The sequence below is a fragment of the Clinocottus analis genome, unplaced genomic scaffold (assembly GCF_023055335.1).
Source record: "Clinocottus analis isolate CAN_PGR_092001 unplaced genomic scaffold, fCliAna1.0.p SCAF_5, whole genome shotgun sequence".
Lineage (NCBI taxonomy): Eukaryota > Metazoa > Chordata > Actinopteri > Perciformes > Cottidae > Clinocottus > Clinocottus analis.
Window position 1 is genome coordinate 2169446 of NW_027176207.1, and position 17367 is coordinate 2186812.

Consider the following 17367-nt stretch of genomic DNA (forward strand, 5'->3'; position numbering starts at 1 on the left):
ACGCTCGGAAAATCACACCCAAAACTCACATTTACATAAGGATTGTGTGAGCTCTGCTGCACGGAGCGGAGCGGCGTCTCGGGCACCAGGATGCGAGGCCAGACAGAACCCAGAACTCTGGACCGTTCAACAAATGTTGAATTCATTTCTAGTCAAATGCCCTTAAAATAACGACAATAACAGGTCTTGATAATTAGCACTATGTGTATATGTACATATGTATGGATGTGTGTATGCAGGTATACCCCTATGTATTTCTTTTTTATATGATTATGTGCTGACGTATCTTTCATGTACATATATTCTACCCCTCTTTTCTTTATTTGCATATCTAGAAAATCAATAAAAATGTGATCACAAAGTAAATATTAAGTCATAAAATCTGGACCACTAGATCCAGAGCTTTTGTTTTAGCTTTTTACCCAAAGTGGGTCACATATTATTCTTTTAACCTACAACGTTCTTACAAACGATGCTGTTCGGCTGCTGATGCTCGCTCTGCTGTTTCGAGTATGTTTCATTTGAGAAATGTCAATCCGGTAGGGATGTTTATGACAAATACAATGTGGTTTCATGACCTCTGAGGAGACAAATATCCCGTATGGTCCGTCCATGTGTTGCTGAATGCTAAAGCTGAGGTGACAGCCGCTGTGTTAGCTGCTGTAATAAGCATTAAAGTGCATCTTTAGGACATCATAACAGAAAAAGCTGGCCGCTGCAACACAGAAAGGACTTTGACACCTTTTTTTATTCATCTTGTTGCTGAAACTAAAAATACTGCACAGCCACAGCAGCAGCGAGCGAGCGACAGAGACAGAGATCATAACGCAGATCTACTTTTTCATGATCTGATGGGTCTTATCAAGTGATAAAGAGGGCACGGTCTCCCAGGTGGAGCGAGCGGCGGTGCTCGACCCGGAGTCGGTCGATAGCTCATCACTCCCCGTGGTTTGGGACGGTGAGTCTCTCCTGTGAGGAGGGAAAAGATGGCCGCCCTCTCAGTGAGGACGGCTCCTCTAAAAGACCCTCCAGGGAGGCGTCCGAATGCCGAACTGCTCCTTTCACGCCGAGTAGGAACCCAGACGGAGAGACGACAAGGACTTCGTTTGGCTTTGAGGACTCATGCGGTGGAAATTTAACTGCCTTTGCGTTTGGCTATCGGAGGCAAATTTGAGCTGATTTAAATGTTCTTCGGGAAGAAAAGCTTCATCAGCAAAATAAATCTCTCCCCTCAGCTTTGAACGTTGCAATCTTCACGCAATAAGACGGGCCTCTGGAACACCAGCACAATGGAAACAACGCATCATATCAAAAAGGAAAACGCTCTTAAGGTCACCTATTGAAACTCTAACGGTAAACAAAGGAGGCTAAAAATCAAATGCAATTGTCAGCTGACTTTTAAGTATTTCCTGGACTCCGCCGACTCGACTCCACGGAGTGATGCCGGGAACCAAATAAAAGCTCGGCCCCTCTCTCTTCCTTCTACTCAAAGGGAGGAAGTGTTGGGATTGTTTGGGGCTGCTGTGGCTTTCTGTGCGGCTCGGCCCGACTGAGCAACGTGAACGCAGATCATTTAGCATGTATTTTTATGAGGTGCATGTATGTGTTAGTTATGGGGCGTGTGCAATACCGCAATTGTTGTTCGGCTGGGGATATATTGTGTGTTTTTATGTAACTTAAGGCATTTGTGACGCACCGCAGAGAGTCCAAGACAAATTGAGGCTCCATTGAAGATCCCTCATCGCTGTAAATGATGTGATATATTATGAAAGTAGCCTGACCCGGCCTGCTTTGTCTGATGATACGCTCTCGTGCCATGCAAAGGAGGCTGGAGACTCTCATCGGCCCACTTTGAATATATTTTTTTAAAAACCCACAGCCGAACCAGTCCCACGTTCAGCTTCACCTCTTCCTCCACCTCTCTCTGCTGTCGCCGCTCCCCGGTGACGTGGCCGACAGCGAGCAAACAGCAACGCTAAGAAGGTTAAAGAGCGCGGCTGGACAAACCCTGAGAAAGTGCGTGGTGAGGAAAAGCCGTGTGTGTGTGTGTGTGTGTGTGTGTGTGTGAGACTTTGGGTCAGATCAGGTCACGAGGAAGCTCGCTTCAGTGACCGAGCTGAAACCACTCCATGGAGCAGCGCCGCAGTGGAACAGAGGCCTTGTTCCACTGTAAACAACCTCTCTGAGCCTCATTTACATGAAGAAAAGTGGAGCGCACGCTCCAGAGTCCTGCACTTACAACGGAGGAGGGGGGAGTGGGGGGATGTGTTGCGTCATGTACAGTTTTAGAGCAACTTTCCTACTTTTAGAAAAAGCAACAGCAATTTCATCTGGTGCTAAGTCTCCAACACTCAAACCCCTTCAGACCTCCACCACCCCTCCGGCTGCCACCGGGGTTGCTGCAGCGCAGGAAGTGGTGATTGATAGTTTGGTTTCCGCCTGCATGAAACCACACACACACACACACACACACACACACACACACTCGGTGGACAAGCCAGCGATACACGGGTTTCCTCATGAAGACGGAGCAGGAACGAGGTCCAGCAGCGGAATAAAGCCGCCCGGCGCTGATGGAGCGAAGGCTACCAGGGGGGCGATTTTCTCTTTTTTGGACGATAGAGAATCAAGATCACCGACACATGAAGAGGAAGAGGCCTTTCTTAACCCTTGGATGGTGTTCGGGTCTCTGGGACCCGTTTTCATTTATTTAAAATAAATAATAGGATTCATTATTTGGCCTCGGCTCATTTTCTGCGAAGAACATATATCCGAAAAATGTTCATCGACCGCACATCGTAACCCCCCTTACACATTTATACCACATCCAGGGTGTTCGGGCTAATAAAAGTGTAGAAATTGTAGGTCCTGTGTACCTAAATTAAATTATTAACCATATTTGATTTCTATATTGATTCTAAATGGGATGAAGAAAACATCTGTTGAGTGTTGTAACATAAAATTGTTGGATTGTGTTGAATTAAAAACGCCGAAATACAGCGGGTCCAACAGACCCGCAACACAAAAAAATGGACACCATACGAGGGTTAATGATCCGGGTCGGACTTACAAAGGAGACGCAGGCAGCGAGCAGCAGGATCCGGACCAGGAGGTCTTCAAACTGCTCCACCACCAGCTCCCACAGGGACTTGCCTGAAACACGCAGAGACAAATACACCGTCACACACACACATTTATGCATCTTTCACACACACATACACATGATCAGAAGGTTGAAGTTTCCGCCGTCATACTGCAGGGTGAAAAGGGATCTGTAGGTATTGACAGAAGTTTGGGTTGTAAAAGACAGACGATCCCTGTATTGACAGAGTGTGTGTCCACCGGTCTAAAGCTGCAGGGCTGTACACTCCCAGAGTCTAGCCCCGGGTCTACAGGGAAGATCGGATCCTGGTTCAAGACGCCTAATCAGGTCGTTAAAAAGGAGGAGGATCGTAGAGTAAATCAACATTTACCTTCTTCAGCTGGGAGCTCTGCGGACGCCACGCCACGCCGGGTGAGAAGCAATGGAAAGGAAAGAAAGACAAAGAGCAGTTAATACATTGGACGAAGTCTTTGAGACGCAGGCACACAAGACACGTTGCCCTGCAGAGGCTTGGTTACAATGAGCTGCTGCCGTTGCATCTTTACGGACATGGATGATACGCTCCTGAGACAAATGATCCTTTATGGGTTTGCAGGATCTTTTAAAGTCCGCCTGCAGTCCTTTTAGTGTCGCTTCAGGCCAAAGCATCAACACATGGTCAACGTAAAGACACATAAACCGTTGGACACGGCTCCTCTTCTGCTCCTTCAGGGCAACTTGAACCATCAGATGACGTGACAAAACTTCATCGGCCATGTGTGTTACACAAACATGGACTTGGACTCTTTATCTACTTATATACACACACAATAATCTAGATAAATCACCGGGAAGACGAGGCTCAATCTGATTACCAAGAAGACGTCAGTGGTCTTCTTCTCGTAACATTGAAATCTCTGTTAAGTGTCAATTTATTTTTATTCAGCAATCTACCGAGTCTTTTCTCATTGAATTGTCAGACCAGTACGTTTCAGTTGTGTGCTCCGTCAGGCCATTCATGTGGCTTAATTATCCATCAGGCTGTCAACGACCCAGTTTAATATCCTAGAAAACACATTTGAGAGAGACTGATTGATTTTTTGGTGATTTTGCATGAAGAAATTACAAAAAAAATGATCATAGTGAGCAATTTTTGACACATCAATGTGATTATTACATCCTTATATTACCCACTTAACCTGAAAAATGTCACTATTTGATTATGTATTGTAAGGTACCAACCTTTGCTTCTTTGTATTTATGTGCCAGTTTGATCAGAATGAGCAACCATTTTGATAATCAATGGTTTAGTTGATTTATAAAGCATGAAAACATAAACATTTACTGGTTAGACTCGCTCCGGGACCTTGTGACGGCTATTTCTCTTTTCTTTCAATCCTCAAGTAATTTAAAACATAATTAAAAGATTAAACATTGGAAACAATCAATAGTTGAAGCCCTATCTGAAATTGCTTTCAGAATAAAGCTAAACTTCTATTTTATCGCAACTGTGATGTCATTAAAATTCATGCCCACCCCCCCTCTTCTATCAGTATGTAGGCGCGATCCCACAAAAAAAAAGCCGAACACGTCGCTTGTTTCTTTCACATCATCTTCACTTTCATCTGTCATTTAAAAGTAAAAGCTGTATTTTGCTTTTTTTTTTTTGGGTGGGTGTTTTTATTGGAGGAGCTGAGCATCTTATCTGGTTTGATTACCAGCACACAACACCCACCACACATGAGTCACTGGTGCGAGTAGAAAACACATCAGTTGTGTCCTAATAATCATTCCAATTGACAAGTGCTGTTGATCAGCGTCACCGCAGTGAGACACGGACGTGCTGAGTCACAGCGTTTTGTCAGCTCCTCATCCTCCTCGTTCTCCTCGTCCTCCTCATCCTCCTCATCCTCTTCCTCTGGCAAGCAGCGACCCAACAGTCCCAACGCAACCGACGCCATCCATCACATCCGAAGGGCGCCGCGAGTGACGGAAACGTACATCGGATGCACTTTTTTGTGCATTTGTCCGCCAGACAAAGTCTGCGTTTTTCTTTGGTAATTTCTTCGCGGAAGTGTCGGTTCTTTCCTTTCAGCTGTGGAAACCTTGTGTTTCTCTGCATGTTCGGTCCAGACCGCTGACACACACACACACAGACACACACACAGACACACACACAGACACACACACAGACACACACACGGGCCTCCAAGATCCAGCGCGACGCCGCGGCGGCCTGGAAAGAGGCCGGGCCATGACGTGATCCTCCTTCCAAAACAGAAGAAGAAGAAGAAGAAGAAGAAGAAGAAGAAGAAGAAGAAGAAGAAGAAGCTCGCGGCCGCTCGCGTTAGGCATGCCAATGACAGAAAAAGAGAGATTGTTTCTCGTCTTGACTTCTGGAATCGTCCCACGGCTTTTCGGTGGTCAAAACACACCGAAGGCACATCTGGGAATTTCGCCCCCGAAAGGAGATGAAAAATGTCTTTCGGGGTTGAAATAACTTTTCCTAATTTGGCTTGCAGTGAAACCCGGGGGAGCGAAACGGATCGCTGCAGAACAATGAAGGCTATTAACAGAACAGAGAGGCTCTTACGGCAGGATTTCAGCCCAGAACTTTGAACCTCAAAAGTCAAACCTGCTGCATATTATTCATCTCGCATGACACCCGTCCTGGAGAGTTGTCAGCGTTCAGGTTGGACACGGTTGAACCTGCCGGCTGCACTCTGCCGGCAGAAGCACCACTGCAGGGGGAGTGGTTTGCATGTTTCTCTGTCTGACATGAGCCCGTTCACCCGTCACTGTTGCCTGGTTCGTCAGGCTTTTTTTCATATCGTGGCAGACTCGACTGCTGGAGACAAAGACGGGCTGACTGAGAGGACGAGACGGGCAGGAGGGAGTAATCGGGGGTTCCCCAGCTTCCCTCTGCCAAGGATTCCCTCAGTCATCCGGCCTGTCAACCCGAGGCTTGCCCAGACTCATTCCTGAACGATGACTTCACCTCTCTGCCTCTCTCTCTCTGCAGCACATCCCCCTCCCGGCCCAGACAATGAATATAAGCGCCTGTTTGCTCGCAGAGGGGAGACACTTCCTGGAGACGGGTTGCCAACAACAGCAGGGAGCTGGTTTCTGTGTCCAGTGGGTCAGGAAGACAAGCAGGAAACTGGCCCTTCTATCTCTCTGCACTGCTAACTATCTGCTGATGAAATAGAAACATTTATGAAAACAAAATGGAGCTTTCACCTCCTGCTCCTGTTACGCTTCTACCTCCAGTACTGTCTGCCTCTAGTAACTTCTACCTCCAGTACTGTCTACCTCTAGTAACTTCTACCTCCAGTACTTTCTACCTCTAGTAACTTCTACCTCCAGTACTTTCTACCTCCAGTACTGTCTACCTCTAGTAACTTCTACCTCCAGTACTGTCTACCTCTAGTAACTTCTACCTCCAGTACTTTCTACCTCCAGTACTGTCTACCTCTAGTAACTTCTACCTCCAGTACTGTCTACCTCTAGTAACTTCTACCTCCAGTACTTTCTACCTCCAGTACTGTCTACCTCTAGTAACTTCTACCTCCAGTACTGTCTACCTCTAGTAACTTCTACCTCCAGTACTGTCTACCTCTAGTAACTTCTACCTCCAGTACTGTCTACCTCTAGTAACTTCTACCTCCAGTACTGTCTACCTCTAGTAACTTCTACCTCCAGTACTGTCTACCTCTAGTAACTTCTACCTCCAGTACTGTCTACCTCTAGTAACTTCTACCTCCAGTACTGTCTACCTCTAGTAACTTCTACCTCCAGTACTGTCTACCTCTAGTAACTTCTACCTCTAGTAACTTCTACCTCTAGTAACTTCTACCTCCAGTACTTTCTACCTCCAGTACTGTCTACCTCCAGTACTGTCTACCTCCAGTAACTTCTACCTCCAGTAACTTCTACCTCTAGTAACTTCTACCTCTAGTAACTTCTACCTCCAGTACTGTCTACCTCTAGTAACTTCTACCTCTAGTAACTTCTACCTCTAGTAACTTCTACCTCTAGTAACTTCTACCTCTAGTAACTTCTACCTCCAGTAACTTCTACCTCCAGTAACTTCTACCTCCAGTAACTTCTACCTCCAGTAACTTCTACCTCCAGTAACTTCTACCTCCAGTAACTTCTACCTCCAGTAACTTCTACCTCTAGTAACTTCTACCTCCAGTAACTTCTACCTCCAGTAACTTCTACCTCTAGTAACTTCTACCTCCAGTAACTTCTACCTCCAGTAACTTCTACCTCCAGTAACTTCTACCTCCAGTAACTTCTACCTCCAGTAACTTCTACCTCCAGTACTTTCTACCTCCAGTACTGTCTACCTCCAGCACCTTCTACCTCCAGTACTGTCTACCTCCAGCACCTTCTACCTCCAGTACTGTCTACCTCTAGTACCATTTACCTCTAGTACCATTTACCTCTAGTACCTTCTGCCTCTAATAATGCCTACCTCTAGTAACGAGTACCGTCTAGTATAGTACCGTATCCCTCTAGTACATTGTAACTATAGTACCTACTATTCGTTGTAATGTCTACCTCTAGTACCTTCTACCTCTAGTACCTTCTACCTTTAGTACCTTCTACCTTTAGTAATGGATACCTCTAGTACCTTCTGCCTCTAGTACCTTCCACCTCTAGCACCTTCCACCTCTAGCACCTTCCACCTCTAGCACCTTCCACCTCTCGCACCTTCCACCTCCAGCACCTTCCACCTCCAGCACCTTCCACCTCCAGCACCTTCCACCTCTAGCACCTTCCACCTCCAGCACCTTCCACCTCTAGCACCTTCCACCTCCAGCACCTTCCACCTCCCGCACCTTCCACCTCCAGCACCTTCCACCTCCAGCACCTTCCACCTCCAGCACCTTCCACCTCCAGCACCTTCCACCTCCAGCACCTTCCACCTCCAGCACCTTCCACCTCCAGCACCTTCCACCTCCAGTACCTTCTACCTCTCATACCTTCTACCTCCAGTACCCCGTACCACAGATCCCAGTGTGTTGCCTCAGCGGTATGAGCGAGCTGAAGTTCAGGCCGCTCTTGTGGGAACTCCAAACATGAGAAAGTTTTCAGCAGTTACCATGGCGACGTGGCTCATCAGGGCTCCTTTAAGCGGGCATTTCACGAGGTCACGTGCCAGTGTCTGTCAAGCATTTCCCAAGAATAACTGTTGCGCAATCGGCGAGGCCTCGATGCAGCTCTGACTGCAAAAATAAAAGCTCAAATGTCAAACCTACACATCCTGATGTGAACAGGGACATCCCGAGCCCCCCCCCCCCCCTCCTCCTCCTCTTCACGGCTGCCAGTACACAATTAGCATGACTGTTAGCACGCTGGCTAGCAGACACGCCTCCAAAACAACCTACATAGGTGGAGTCGGTGCATGGGGGTAAAGTTCGTGCTGCTTCAGCAAGTGGCCCCGGCTCCATTCGCTGACCATGAGAATGTAAAGCAGGTCTATAAATACCGAGATGGAAACTCCTAACGACCTAGTCCACTACAGCTTCCTAGATCCGCTCACTCTCCAGATGTATTCTCCCACCGGTAGGCCTGAATGCTCTCACCGTATCAATTGGGAATTATGAATGCTTCCCCTTTTCTCATGAGATGTGTCAGCGGCTATCTCCTGCAGCCACGCCGACCTCTGAGCAACCAACCCCGGGAGGACGTGGAGCAGAGGAGGAAGTGGTACCAACGGGTCCCTAATCACTCCTCTGCAGCACAGGGATGTTCCCTCCAGGCATCACAGGCCCGGAAACCCCTCGTATACTGGATATAAAGCGGCTGCGCTTAAAAAAACAAGGATTCAACAAAAGAAGCACAATGCAACGCATGCAATGCACAGTCACAATGTGTGCCGTCGTTCATACTTTGACACAGCAGGTGTCTGGTAGTTAGCATGCAACATAAGGTATAACTGAGGCTGATGGGACAGGTCATTAGTTTGAGGTGCTCGGTCACAAACCAAAGTATTGGACCAACTTGATTGACTCCAAAGTCCCTGAGGTGGTTGTACTCCGTCCTGAAGGGACTACGAGTGTGACAATCTATTCAATATATGTTGAGAGAGTTCACAGGATAAAGATCATCCGGTGAATTCCTCCTCTGGGGACCATGAGTGAATGTCTTAATCCAATCCTGATGTGCATATCCCAGTCCCAACCCTCGAGCTAAACTAGCTCCACGAAGCACTTCTGAGGAGCTGCTCGTACCTTTGAAATTGGCCCGATAGACATTTGGTAAATTGTTTTTACAGACAGTTTTGGATGCATTAGTAGGAACATTTGACTACATATTTGCAAGGAATTCATATTTCATTTAAAAGACGGATCGGTATAACTTGATATGAGTTATTAGGAGGAATAATTATAGTGCTCATTGGATTATTTGTCAAATATTTACACACTGTTCTCTGCTGCACTTTTATTTCCTCTGATGCATTTGGGGCAACTTACAGTTTATGACTGCACCGTGTTCTGCTGTTCTATTGCATTTGTATTTAACTTCTTTATAATGGACTTCATCGTGGTTTTAATGGCTAATGGGATTGCAATGCACGAGTTCAAAAGCGGTCACAAACTACAGTAGCTTTGTCTCAGTTCGCTGCGACAGGATGAGCCTCGAGCTGCAGTTACATTTTCCCAGCTAATATTCGGCGAATGTTTAAAAACCTGCTGACAAATCCAGACTCCCGAGCGGAGATGACTTTGACTTCGGCGTTGTGTTGCACACTCGTGACAGACAGGGAGGAAATCCCATCAACTGTCAGAGCTGCACAGAGATAAATTTCCTCTGCTCGTCTCGGGAAGACCGTCCGCGATGGAGGATAGTTTAAAAGTGGAGATTTGTGTTTATCTTTTCTAGCCAGATAAAAACAGATTGGGCTCAATGGCTGCTGCGGCTGCACCGAGCTGCGGTCAGGGGAACATTTTAAAGTTTTTTCCCAGTGAGGTTGCACAGAACAGCTCATGGGGAAATTTAGTAATCTTCACATTGGTCCTGCGAGCGCTTCGAAGACGCTTTTACCCCTTTATCTTCAAATCAACACGTTTTGGTCAATCTGATAAAAGGACTTTCATTTGACAGGAACACTGCATTTCACTGCACACTGCTCTCCAGCTGCACACGCATGCCACTGCATGTTGCACATTAGACTGAATAAGTTTTCCGGAGCACACCAAATTAAAACGCCTTGCTCCACATTCGGCAGTCAGAGGAAACAGAGCCGTCACCGGAGCAGGACGCGCATGAGCGATTAGCACAGAGCTCATATCTCGTCGGGCTCAGAGCTTCCTCTGTAAGCTCACAGTTGTGCGAAGAGCTTTTTGTATATATTTAAATATGACTATTTTAAACATTCAACAGGTTAGCGCCACCCACCAGCCAATGGGAGAAGCTGATCGCTGTGAAAACTAGCCTGCGATCCCCCAAACGGCCGAGTGAAATATCTGTGTTAACGTTATGCTATTTATAGGGTTTATTCTAGGTTTAGAAACCAGAGCGACGCTTGTGTCCAACCAGATGCCCAGTGTCGTGCAACATTAGCAGCGATGGAGGCCAGTCGGTTTCAAACTGAGGAACTATTTTCTAAATGGCAAAACAAACACAAAAACACATACGCCCACGTACATGCCGCTGTAAAGGAAGGTGTGACTTTCATGATGTACACTTTAAGCGTGAACTAAAGTAAATGACCTTTAAAATGATATAAAAGGGATAAGTCTGATGATATTCTATGTTTTCCCCATGAAAAGACAGACAACAAATTGATAAGAACTAGTATTGTGTAGCTTGAAGCCCTCTGTGTTGTGGAAACAAAACACATCCATGTTGCAGAAGGAGATGCGGTCCATCGTTTCCACAGACCTGAACAGAGCGGTTTGGTTTCACCTTTAATTATATATATATATATATATATATATATATATATATATATATATATATATATATATATATATATATATATATATATATATATATATATATATATAATTCATTAAATATATATATTTAATTAATTATATATATATATATATAATTAATTATATATATATATATATAATTAATTATATATATATATATATATATAATTAATTATATATATATATATATATATATATATATATATATATATATATATATATATATATATATATATATATAGTCTGAGTATCAGTGTGTGGAACTTGGAAAGTATTGAGTTGGATTAAATGATCATCTTTGAAAGGTAGTGTCATAGGTTGTTTTTAATAAAGTTAATGTCACAATCACATTTCTCTAAATCGGTTCTAAGAGCTGAACGAACATGACCTTAAATATATTTAATGATCCGTTTGGGGTAGAGGATTTTATGACTGATTTAGTTTGCAAACATCGCGGATCCTGAATGAACGTCTAGAATAAAATGTGAATGTGCACCTTCTCCCTCTGTAGAATGTAGAATGTGTAGATAAAACTATGAGTTTGACATTATTACATGGGGAAGACTCCTCTCTGAAATCATGAAACAATCATCAGAACTAAACAATGTTCGTGTCTCTTCATGTCATTTTCTGTTTTGACAGTTTCTCGTTGTTGCTCGGCTTCTTTTGGTCAAACCTGTCCCGGTGAAGCGGAACAGGTTTACGCATCGTGACTCTTTTCCAGGACGTCGACACGCGCGCGGCTCACTGTAATTAACTGGCGTGTCTCTCTGCAGGCGTTGCGATGACTTCATGTTAACTTCCACCCGGTACGCCCAAGGCCACGATACCTGGAGTAAACACACATTGCACCTTTTGGGGTTGCAGCTTCTCGTCGAGCGGCGGCGGCGGCGGGGCCGGGGGCCTCGGTGCAGCCGGGGGCCCGGGCGTTAGAGAGCCACAGTGACTCAACGTCATCTCACCAGAAGGGCACGATGATGGTGACTGACAGATGCAGAGGTGGGAGGGAAGCGGGCAAGACGAGTGACAAGCTAGAACAGGATCACAGCTCCTTTGAAGGCGGCTGGGGCTGGCGCACACACACACACACACACACACACACGCGCGCACACACACACACACACTGAGCCCACTAGAACAGGGAAGTGACTCAACGCCCAGAGGACTTCAAATTACTTTTCTACAACTTAACTCTCCTTTTTTTCTCCCTTTTTCCAGCCCACACAAATCCTCTGACGCTGCTACCACAATTTAACTCTCAACTGGACCACGACGGGCGACTGAAGTGGAGGCCGACAAAGCCCCGGCTCGAGGAGTGTGCTGCAATGTGCAACCCGCGTGTCGTGTGGAGGAGGAGGAGGGGGAGGAGGAAGAAGAGGGGAGGGGGAGGGGGGCGGGGGGACTGTCGTATTTCAAACGCAGACGTGAGTAAGACGAGTTGCAGAACAGGAAGAGAAGCGACGCAGAGCGAGTTCCCACAAGACGAGGTTGTGATCATTATTTGTGGTGTGAGGAAAGTGCAGTTACATTGCATAACTTACAGAGAACACAAGCGGCAACGTCACACACACACACACACACTCTCGGGGAGAGAGAGAGCAACAACGAGTCCACACGTCGTGCAACACTCCAACCAATCAAATCATCCAAAAATGACTAAATGTCCGCGGGACGGACGGCAGCTCGTGTGCAGAGTGCGCAGCGGATGAAGAGGCGGGTCGGTTTGTGGATGCGTTGCAGATCGTCTTTGATGCCGCCGAACGCAGATCTCACGACGGATACTGTGTCGTGATGGTGCAACGGCGTGCACGGGTTGTTCAACCAGAAATGAGTTGCACAACTGCACTCCTTTCTCCCTGCAAAGGAGTGTCAAGAGGGACAGTTTCACAACCCCGACCGACCCCGAACGCTCTCGGAAATAAAAGCGGTACATTTGACGGGCTTTGATCAATAATGCTTCTTTATTTAACTCCACTTGAATATTTCAAAGTCGGCCGAAGCAGAAAAGTCTCTTTCGGTTTCTTTCAAAAAGGAGAAGGATCAATAAATGAAGAGGGCCTTCCTCCCGGGACACTCCCTCACCTGTTCTGTCAGCACCTTTAGAAACAGCTGGCGGGGTCAACCCTCCTGAAACAGACCTGAGGACAACATGTCCTTTCTAGAAGCGACTAGATATATGCTTCATGTGTAGATATAGTGGAGTTGCGAGTGCACAGGACACAATCAGCAAACACCGCAAGCTGTAGCAGCACAAACAGTCTTGATGCACCCACACACATGAGGAGGGAGGGGAGGGGGGAGTACTTCCTCCACTACATCAGAACAATCTATTTCACAATCAAAGTGATAAACTGCCTTGTAAATTAAGGCGCTTGTAGTTCCCAACAGTAAATTTGCAGTTCCTCGTGATGAAGTAGCAAATAAAACCCCAAATGAAAGGTGTGAATAAAAAAGGTCAGCCGTCTCCCGTCTGCAGCGTGCAGACTGCTTTGTAGTAAAAGACGGTCCAGATGTGGCGCGCTAAGCTCATTTTCCAACATCCCAAAGAGGGATCAGAACCTCTGACGCCGCTCAGCGGGGTTCATGCCGGGTGAGGCACATGAAAAGCGCCGGCACAATGCCGGGAAGGCGTTCGCCTGTCTTTACTTACAGCTGTAAGGCAACGTTTTAACGCACTTTACTAAACGATAAGAAGCACAGACCCCCAGGAACCTCTCGCATCACAGAGGACACATTGCTGAGTCGCTCCTCCTGAAGAGGGTCAAGGCCTTGAGCCAGTCTGACGGCTCGGCTTTGAGTCTGAACGGATGTCAGCGTGTATGCAAAAGCCGGAGAACCAAAATATTTGGTTTCCGCTCCCGAGTTCTCTCCGGGAGCAGAGAGGCGAGACGAGCTCGTCCTGCGCTTCAATCGAGCTAACGGCTAACAGACGTGTCTCAGAAGTGTCGAGGAAGCGCTCATCCATCCTTAGATATCTGATTGTCATGTGCGAGCCCATCACGTCACGTCGTCCTCTCCCCCCACCTCCTCCCCCACGGACACTCGGGGCGTTGCGGCCTCGCCGTGTCCACAGATCTAAGACGTACACACATGTGGAGATCCTGTTTGTGGACGAGTTGATTTAGGTTAATGATCCTGCTGGTAATGGGACCCTGCTAACTATGCCTCAGGGTGAAACATTGTGAGCCAGTGTGTGTGTGTGTGTGTGGGGGGGGGGGGTAAGCGTACCACCCGCGTTCAGCTCATTGAAACAAGACAGAAGGTCTGCGGTTTGCGAGCAGAGGGGAAGGAGCCGTTTAGCAGCCGTGCATCAGCCTGCGTACTAAAATGCTCAACAAACTGAGGCCGATCTCACGCAGTTTCCTCCCTTTTTTTGGAGGGGTGGGGGCATCCCTAGTGGATAACCCTGTGGAGCGAGCCTCAGAGGGCAACATAGACAAATAAAAACAATAGAGGGAGGTATTCCCTCCCTGCAGCATGTCTCTGTAATGCTCTGTGCACGAGGCAGGCAGGAAGTTCACAGCTCAAAGCGAAAGAGATGTTATCTGTGGCAAGACGTTGCTCTGTTTCCATGAAGTCATCGCGGCCCCCGGGCAGAGCGAGCTGGCTGCAACAAAAGGGCTCCTGTTTGACTGGCACAATGTGCCGCAGCTCGGCCACACATGCAAATGACAGGCCGGGACGGAAAGGTGCGGTGACGTCAGGAGGCCCGACACGAAACCACCTATTGATCCCCAGCTGAGTGGAGGAGGAGGAGGAGGAGGAGGGAGGACCCACATTGCTCGAGGCTTTCTTTCATCTGAAAGCCACCTGCTTTACAGCAACTATTCAGTACAGTGGATTGTTTTTTTTCCTCGTCTTTATGGCTCGACAGACGTGACACGACTCTGCATTATTCTTAACTTCCCTCTGTTATCTGGTAATTCGAAGCGGACACTCGACGCCGTGTGTAGGGAACAACTGTTGAAAGTGAAAACAGGTTGTTCAAGATGATCCGTTTCATTCTCACAGCCACATCCTCTTCCAGTCCAAGAGGCCCGCCTGCACTTCCTGATCCCAGCGTGACGGCCGGGGATGCCAACACCTTGGATCCCCCCATCCATAAAGATTTCATGCCAATTGCATAGTTTCAAACAAGAACATGAGGTGGACCTCATTAGATGAGCTGAATTCAATAATAATAATAATCATTATAATGAGTCGGATGAATTCATTCATCTTAATTAGACAAACAAGGTTGTATGCTGATCTGGGTCGCGTAACTTTAACTGCTGTGATGTGCAATGAATGACTTCAGCACTGGCGTGCGCATCAATGAACGTGCCACTAACATTTCCAGCAGTGCGCGCGAGAGGGAACAGGCTTCTTCTCTTTTTGTTTCGCAGCAGCCTGACACATAACGGCGGCAGTTGGATTTCCTGCCCCAACGAACCGATGCGATACATAAATAAATATATATAAATAAATATATACGCAGCAGCAGCAGCAGCAGCAGCTCTGACCTGAAATGAAGGTGAGACACAGACACACACACACACACCACACACACACACACAGAGAGGACGACTACTCACCGTTCGGTCCGTATCTCTCCAGGTTGACTTTGACTTGCTCCAGAGTCAGCCCGGTGTTTTCGTTCACGCTGAAGTTGTCTAAAACTTCGGTCGCCGATTTCGTGTGCGCGTTTTCCATCTTGGCGGACTGGGCTCAGATGATCGGCTCCAAATGCATGTAGTTGAGGCGCATCTACTGTTGCGGGCGGGTGCGGGTGGTTTTGTGGGTGCGTGTGCAGTAATTTCCACCGATGCACGTCGAGCCGTCTGAGAACTATCGGTCGGTCGCGCTCCGTCACCTGTTTCCCCCACCTGAAGAAAAACACACGCACACACACACACACACACACGCGCGCACACACTCCGGATCCTTGGCGCAGACGCTGGTGTCGCTCTGCTGCTCGGCTGCTGCTCTGCTGCTGCTACTTCATCTCCATCTGAAGGTGTGCGCCGTCTGCGCCGGGGAGGACCGCCTCTTCGCTCGCAGGACACGCCCCCCCCGCGCTCCCATTGGCTGCGCCGTACCTGTGCCCCGCGCGACCACGAGCAGCTGCCTTTTGAAACGCTCGGCTCCGTCGCGTTTTCTTAACCTGTTGTTGTTCGTGCGGTCACGTGGCGTCAATGCAGTCGCTCCTTGAGGAGGTGGGGGCAAAGTGCCTTGCTCAAGGACGTTGGTGGTTGGTGGTTTGCCCCCAAAACACTGCTGTTTGTGTGAAAGAGGTGCAGGGACAGGACTGGTTTTGAGTAAACCGTCCTGGCAGTCTGCACAGGGATTACTTTAAGTCCATTAGGACAGTTTCAGGTGTGCTATCAGACTGATCACGTGGTTCTCAAACTGTTTCTGTCACGCCACAATCAATGTCCCTCCGCCACTAGAGGGTCGCGCCCCACAGATTGAGAACCACTGCAGGAGTTCAAGAATGAGGTTGAGCAATAAAGTTGAGCAATCATTTTTAAATTCACAATTTGTCTCAAGATTTTGCAATAAATAATAACGTTTTTTCGTTCGCTCATTCCATCTTCTAGTATAACCTACTCAAGCAACTAATACATCACAAGGTCAATATTTACATTTACATACACACACACACACACACACATATATATATATATATATATATATATATATATATATATATATATATATATATATATATATATATATATCGTCTTCTACTATAACCTAATACATTATAAAACTGATAAAACTAAGATAAGTGGGCGAGCTTTACCCAGCATGCACTTCGCTGTGTAATTTTATAAATGTGCAACTGTGACTGAAGTTGTTACCCTGTCAGTTAACTAGCAACCGCTCACGTGGCTGTAAAAAAAACACTAAAGCGACGTAACGCCCGCCTGCTGATATTTATATAAAATGTATTTATTAAAAAAAAATGCAAACTCAAAAGTTCCAGGAGAGCGAGTTGTTTATTCCGTCTTCTACTTTAATACATTTCAAAAACTGTAAAACATTAGCGTCTCTGCTACTGCATAGTACTAGTCTGTGTACTGCATAGTACTAGTCTGTGTACTGCATAGTACTAGTCTGTGTACTGCAGCGGGCTGTGGAAATGTCACAGTCTAGTGAGTCTTGGCTTTTGTATATTTCCCCAATTTGTTGCTGGTACATATTACATACACTGGTAGTAGTAGTTGTCCAACATGGACATCCTCTTTATATATATATTTTTAATGTATAAATATAAATATATAACATATATATTGTTCGGTAGAAAATTGGAAACTGTGTGTCATTTAATGATAATGTTTTCTACCAATG

At 46.6% G+C, this 17367-nt stretch overlaps 1 protein-coding gene across 2 annotated transcripts in view; it reads right to left on the minus strand.

Annotated features, from left to right (window-relative positions):
- The window catches only part of atp2a3 (ATPase sarcoplasmic/endoplasmic reticulum Ca2+ transporting 3), a 43569-nt gene extending 27550 nt beyond the window's left edge, over positions 1–16019 (minus strand). For both annotated transcript variants that reach the window (XM_068599734.1, XM_068599735.1), the window contains exons 1-3: positions 15609–16019; positions 3474–3491; positions 3071–3153 (exon numbers count right to left, since the gene is read on the minus strand). In XM_068599734.1, coding sequence (XP_068455835.1) covers positions 3071–3153; positions 3474–3491; positions 15609–15726 — 219 coding nt within the window. In that variant the 5' untranslated portion in view covers positions 15727–16019. The remainder of the gene's footprint in view (positions 1–3070; positions 3154–3473; positions 3492–15608) is intronic.
- Between the last annotated feature and the right edge of the window lie 1348 nt (positions 16020–17367).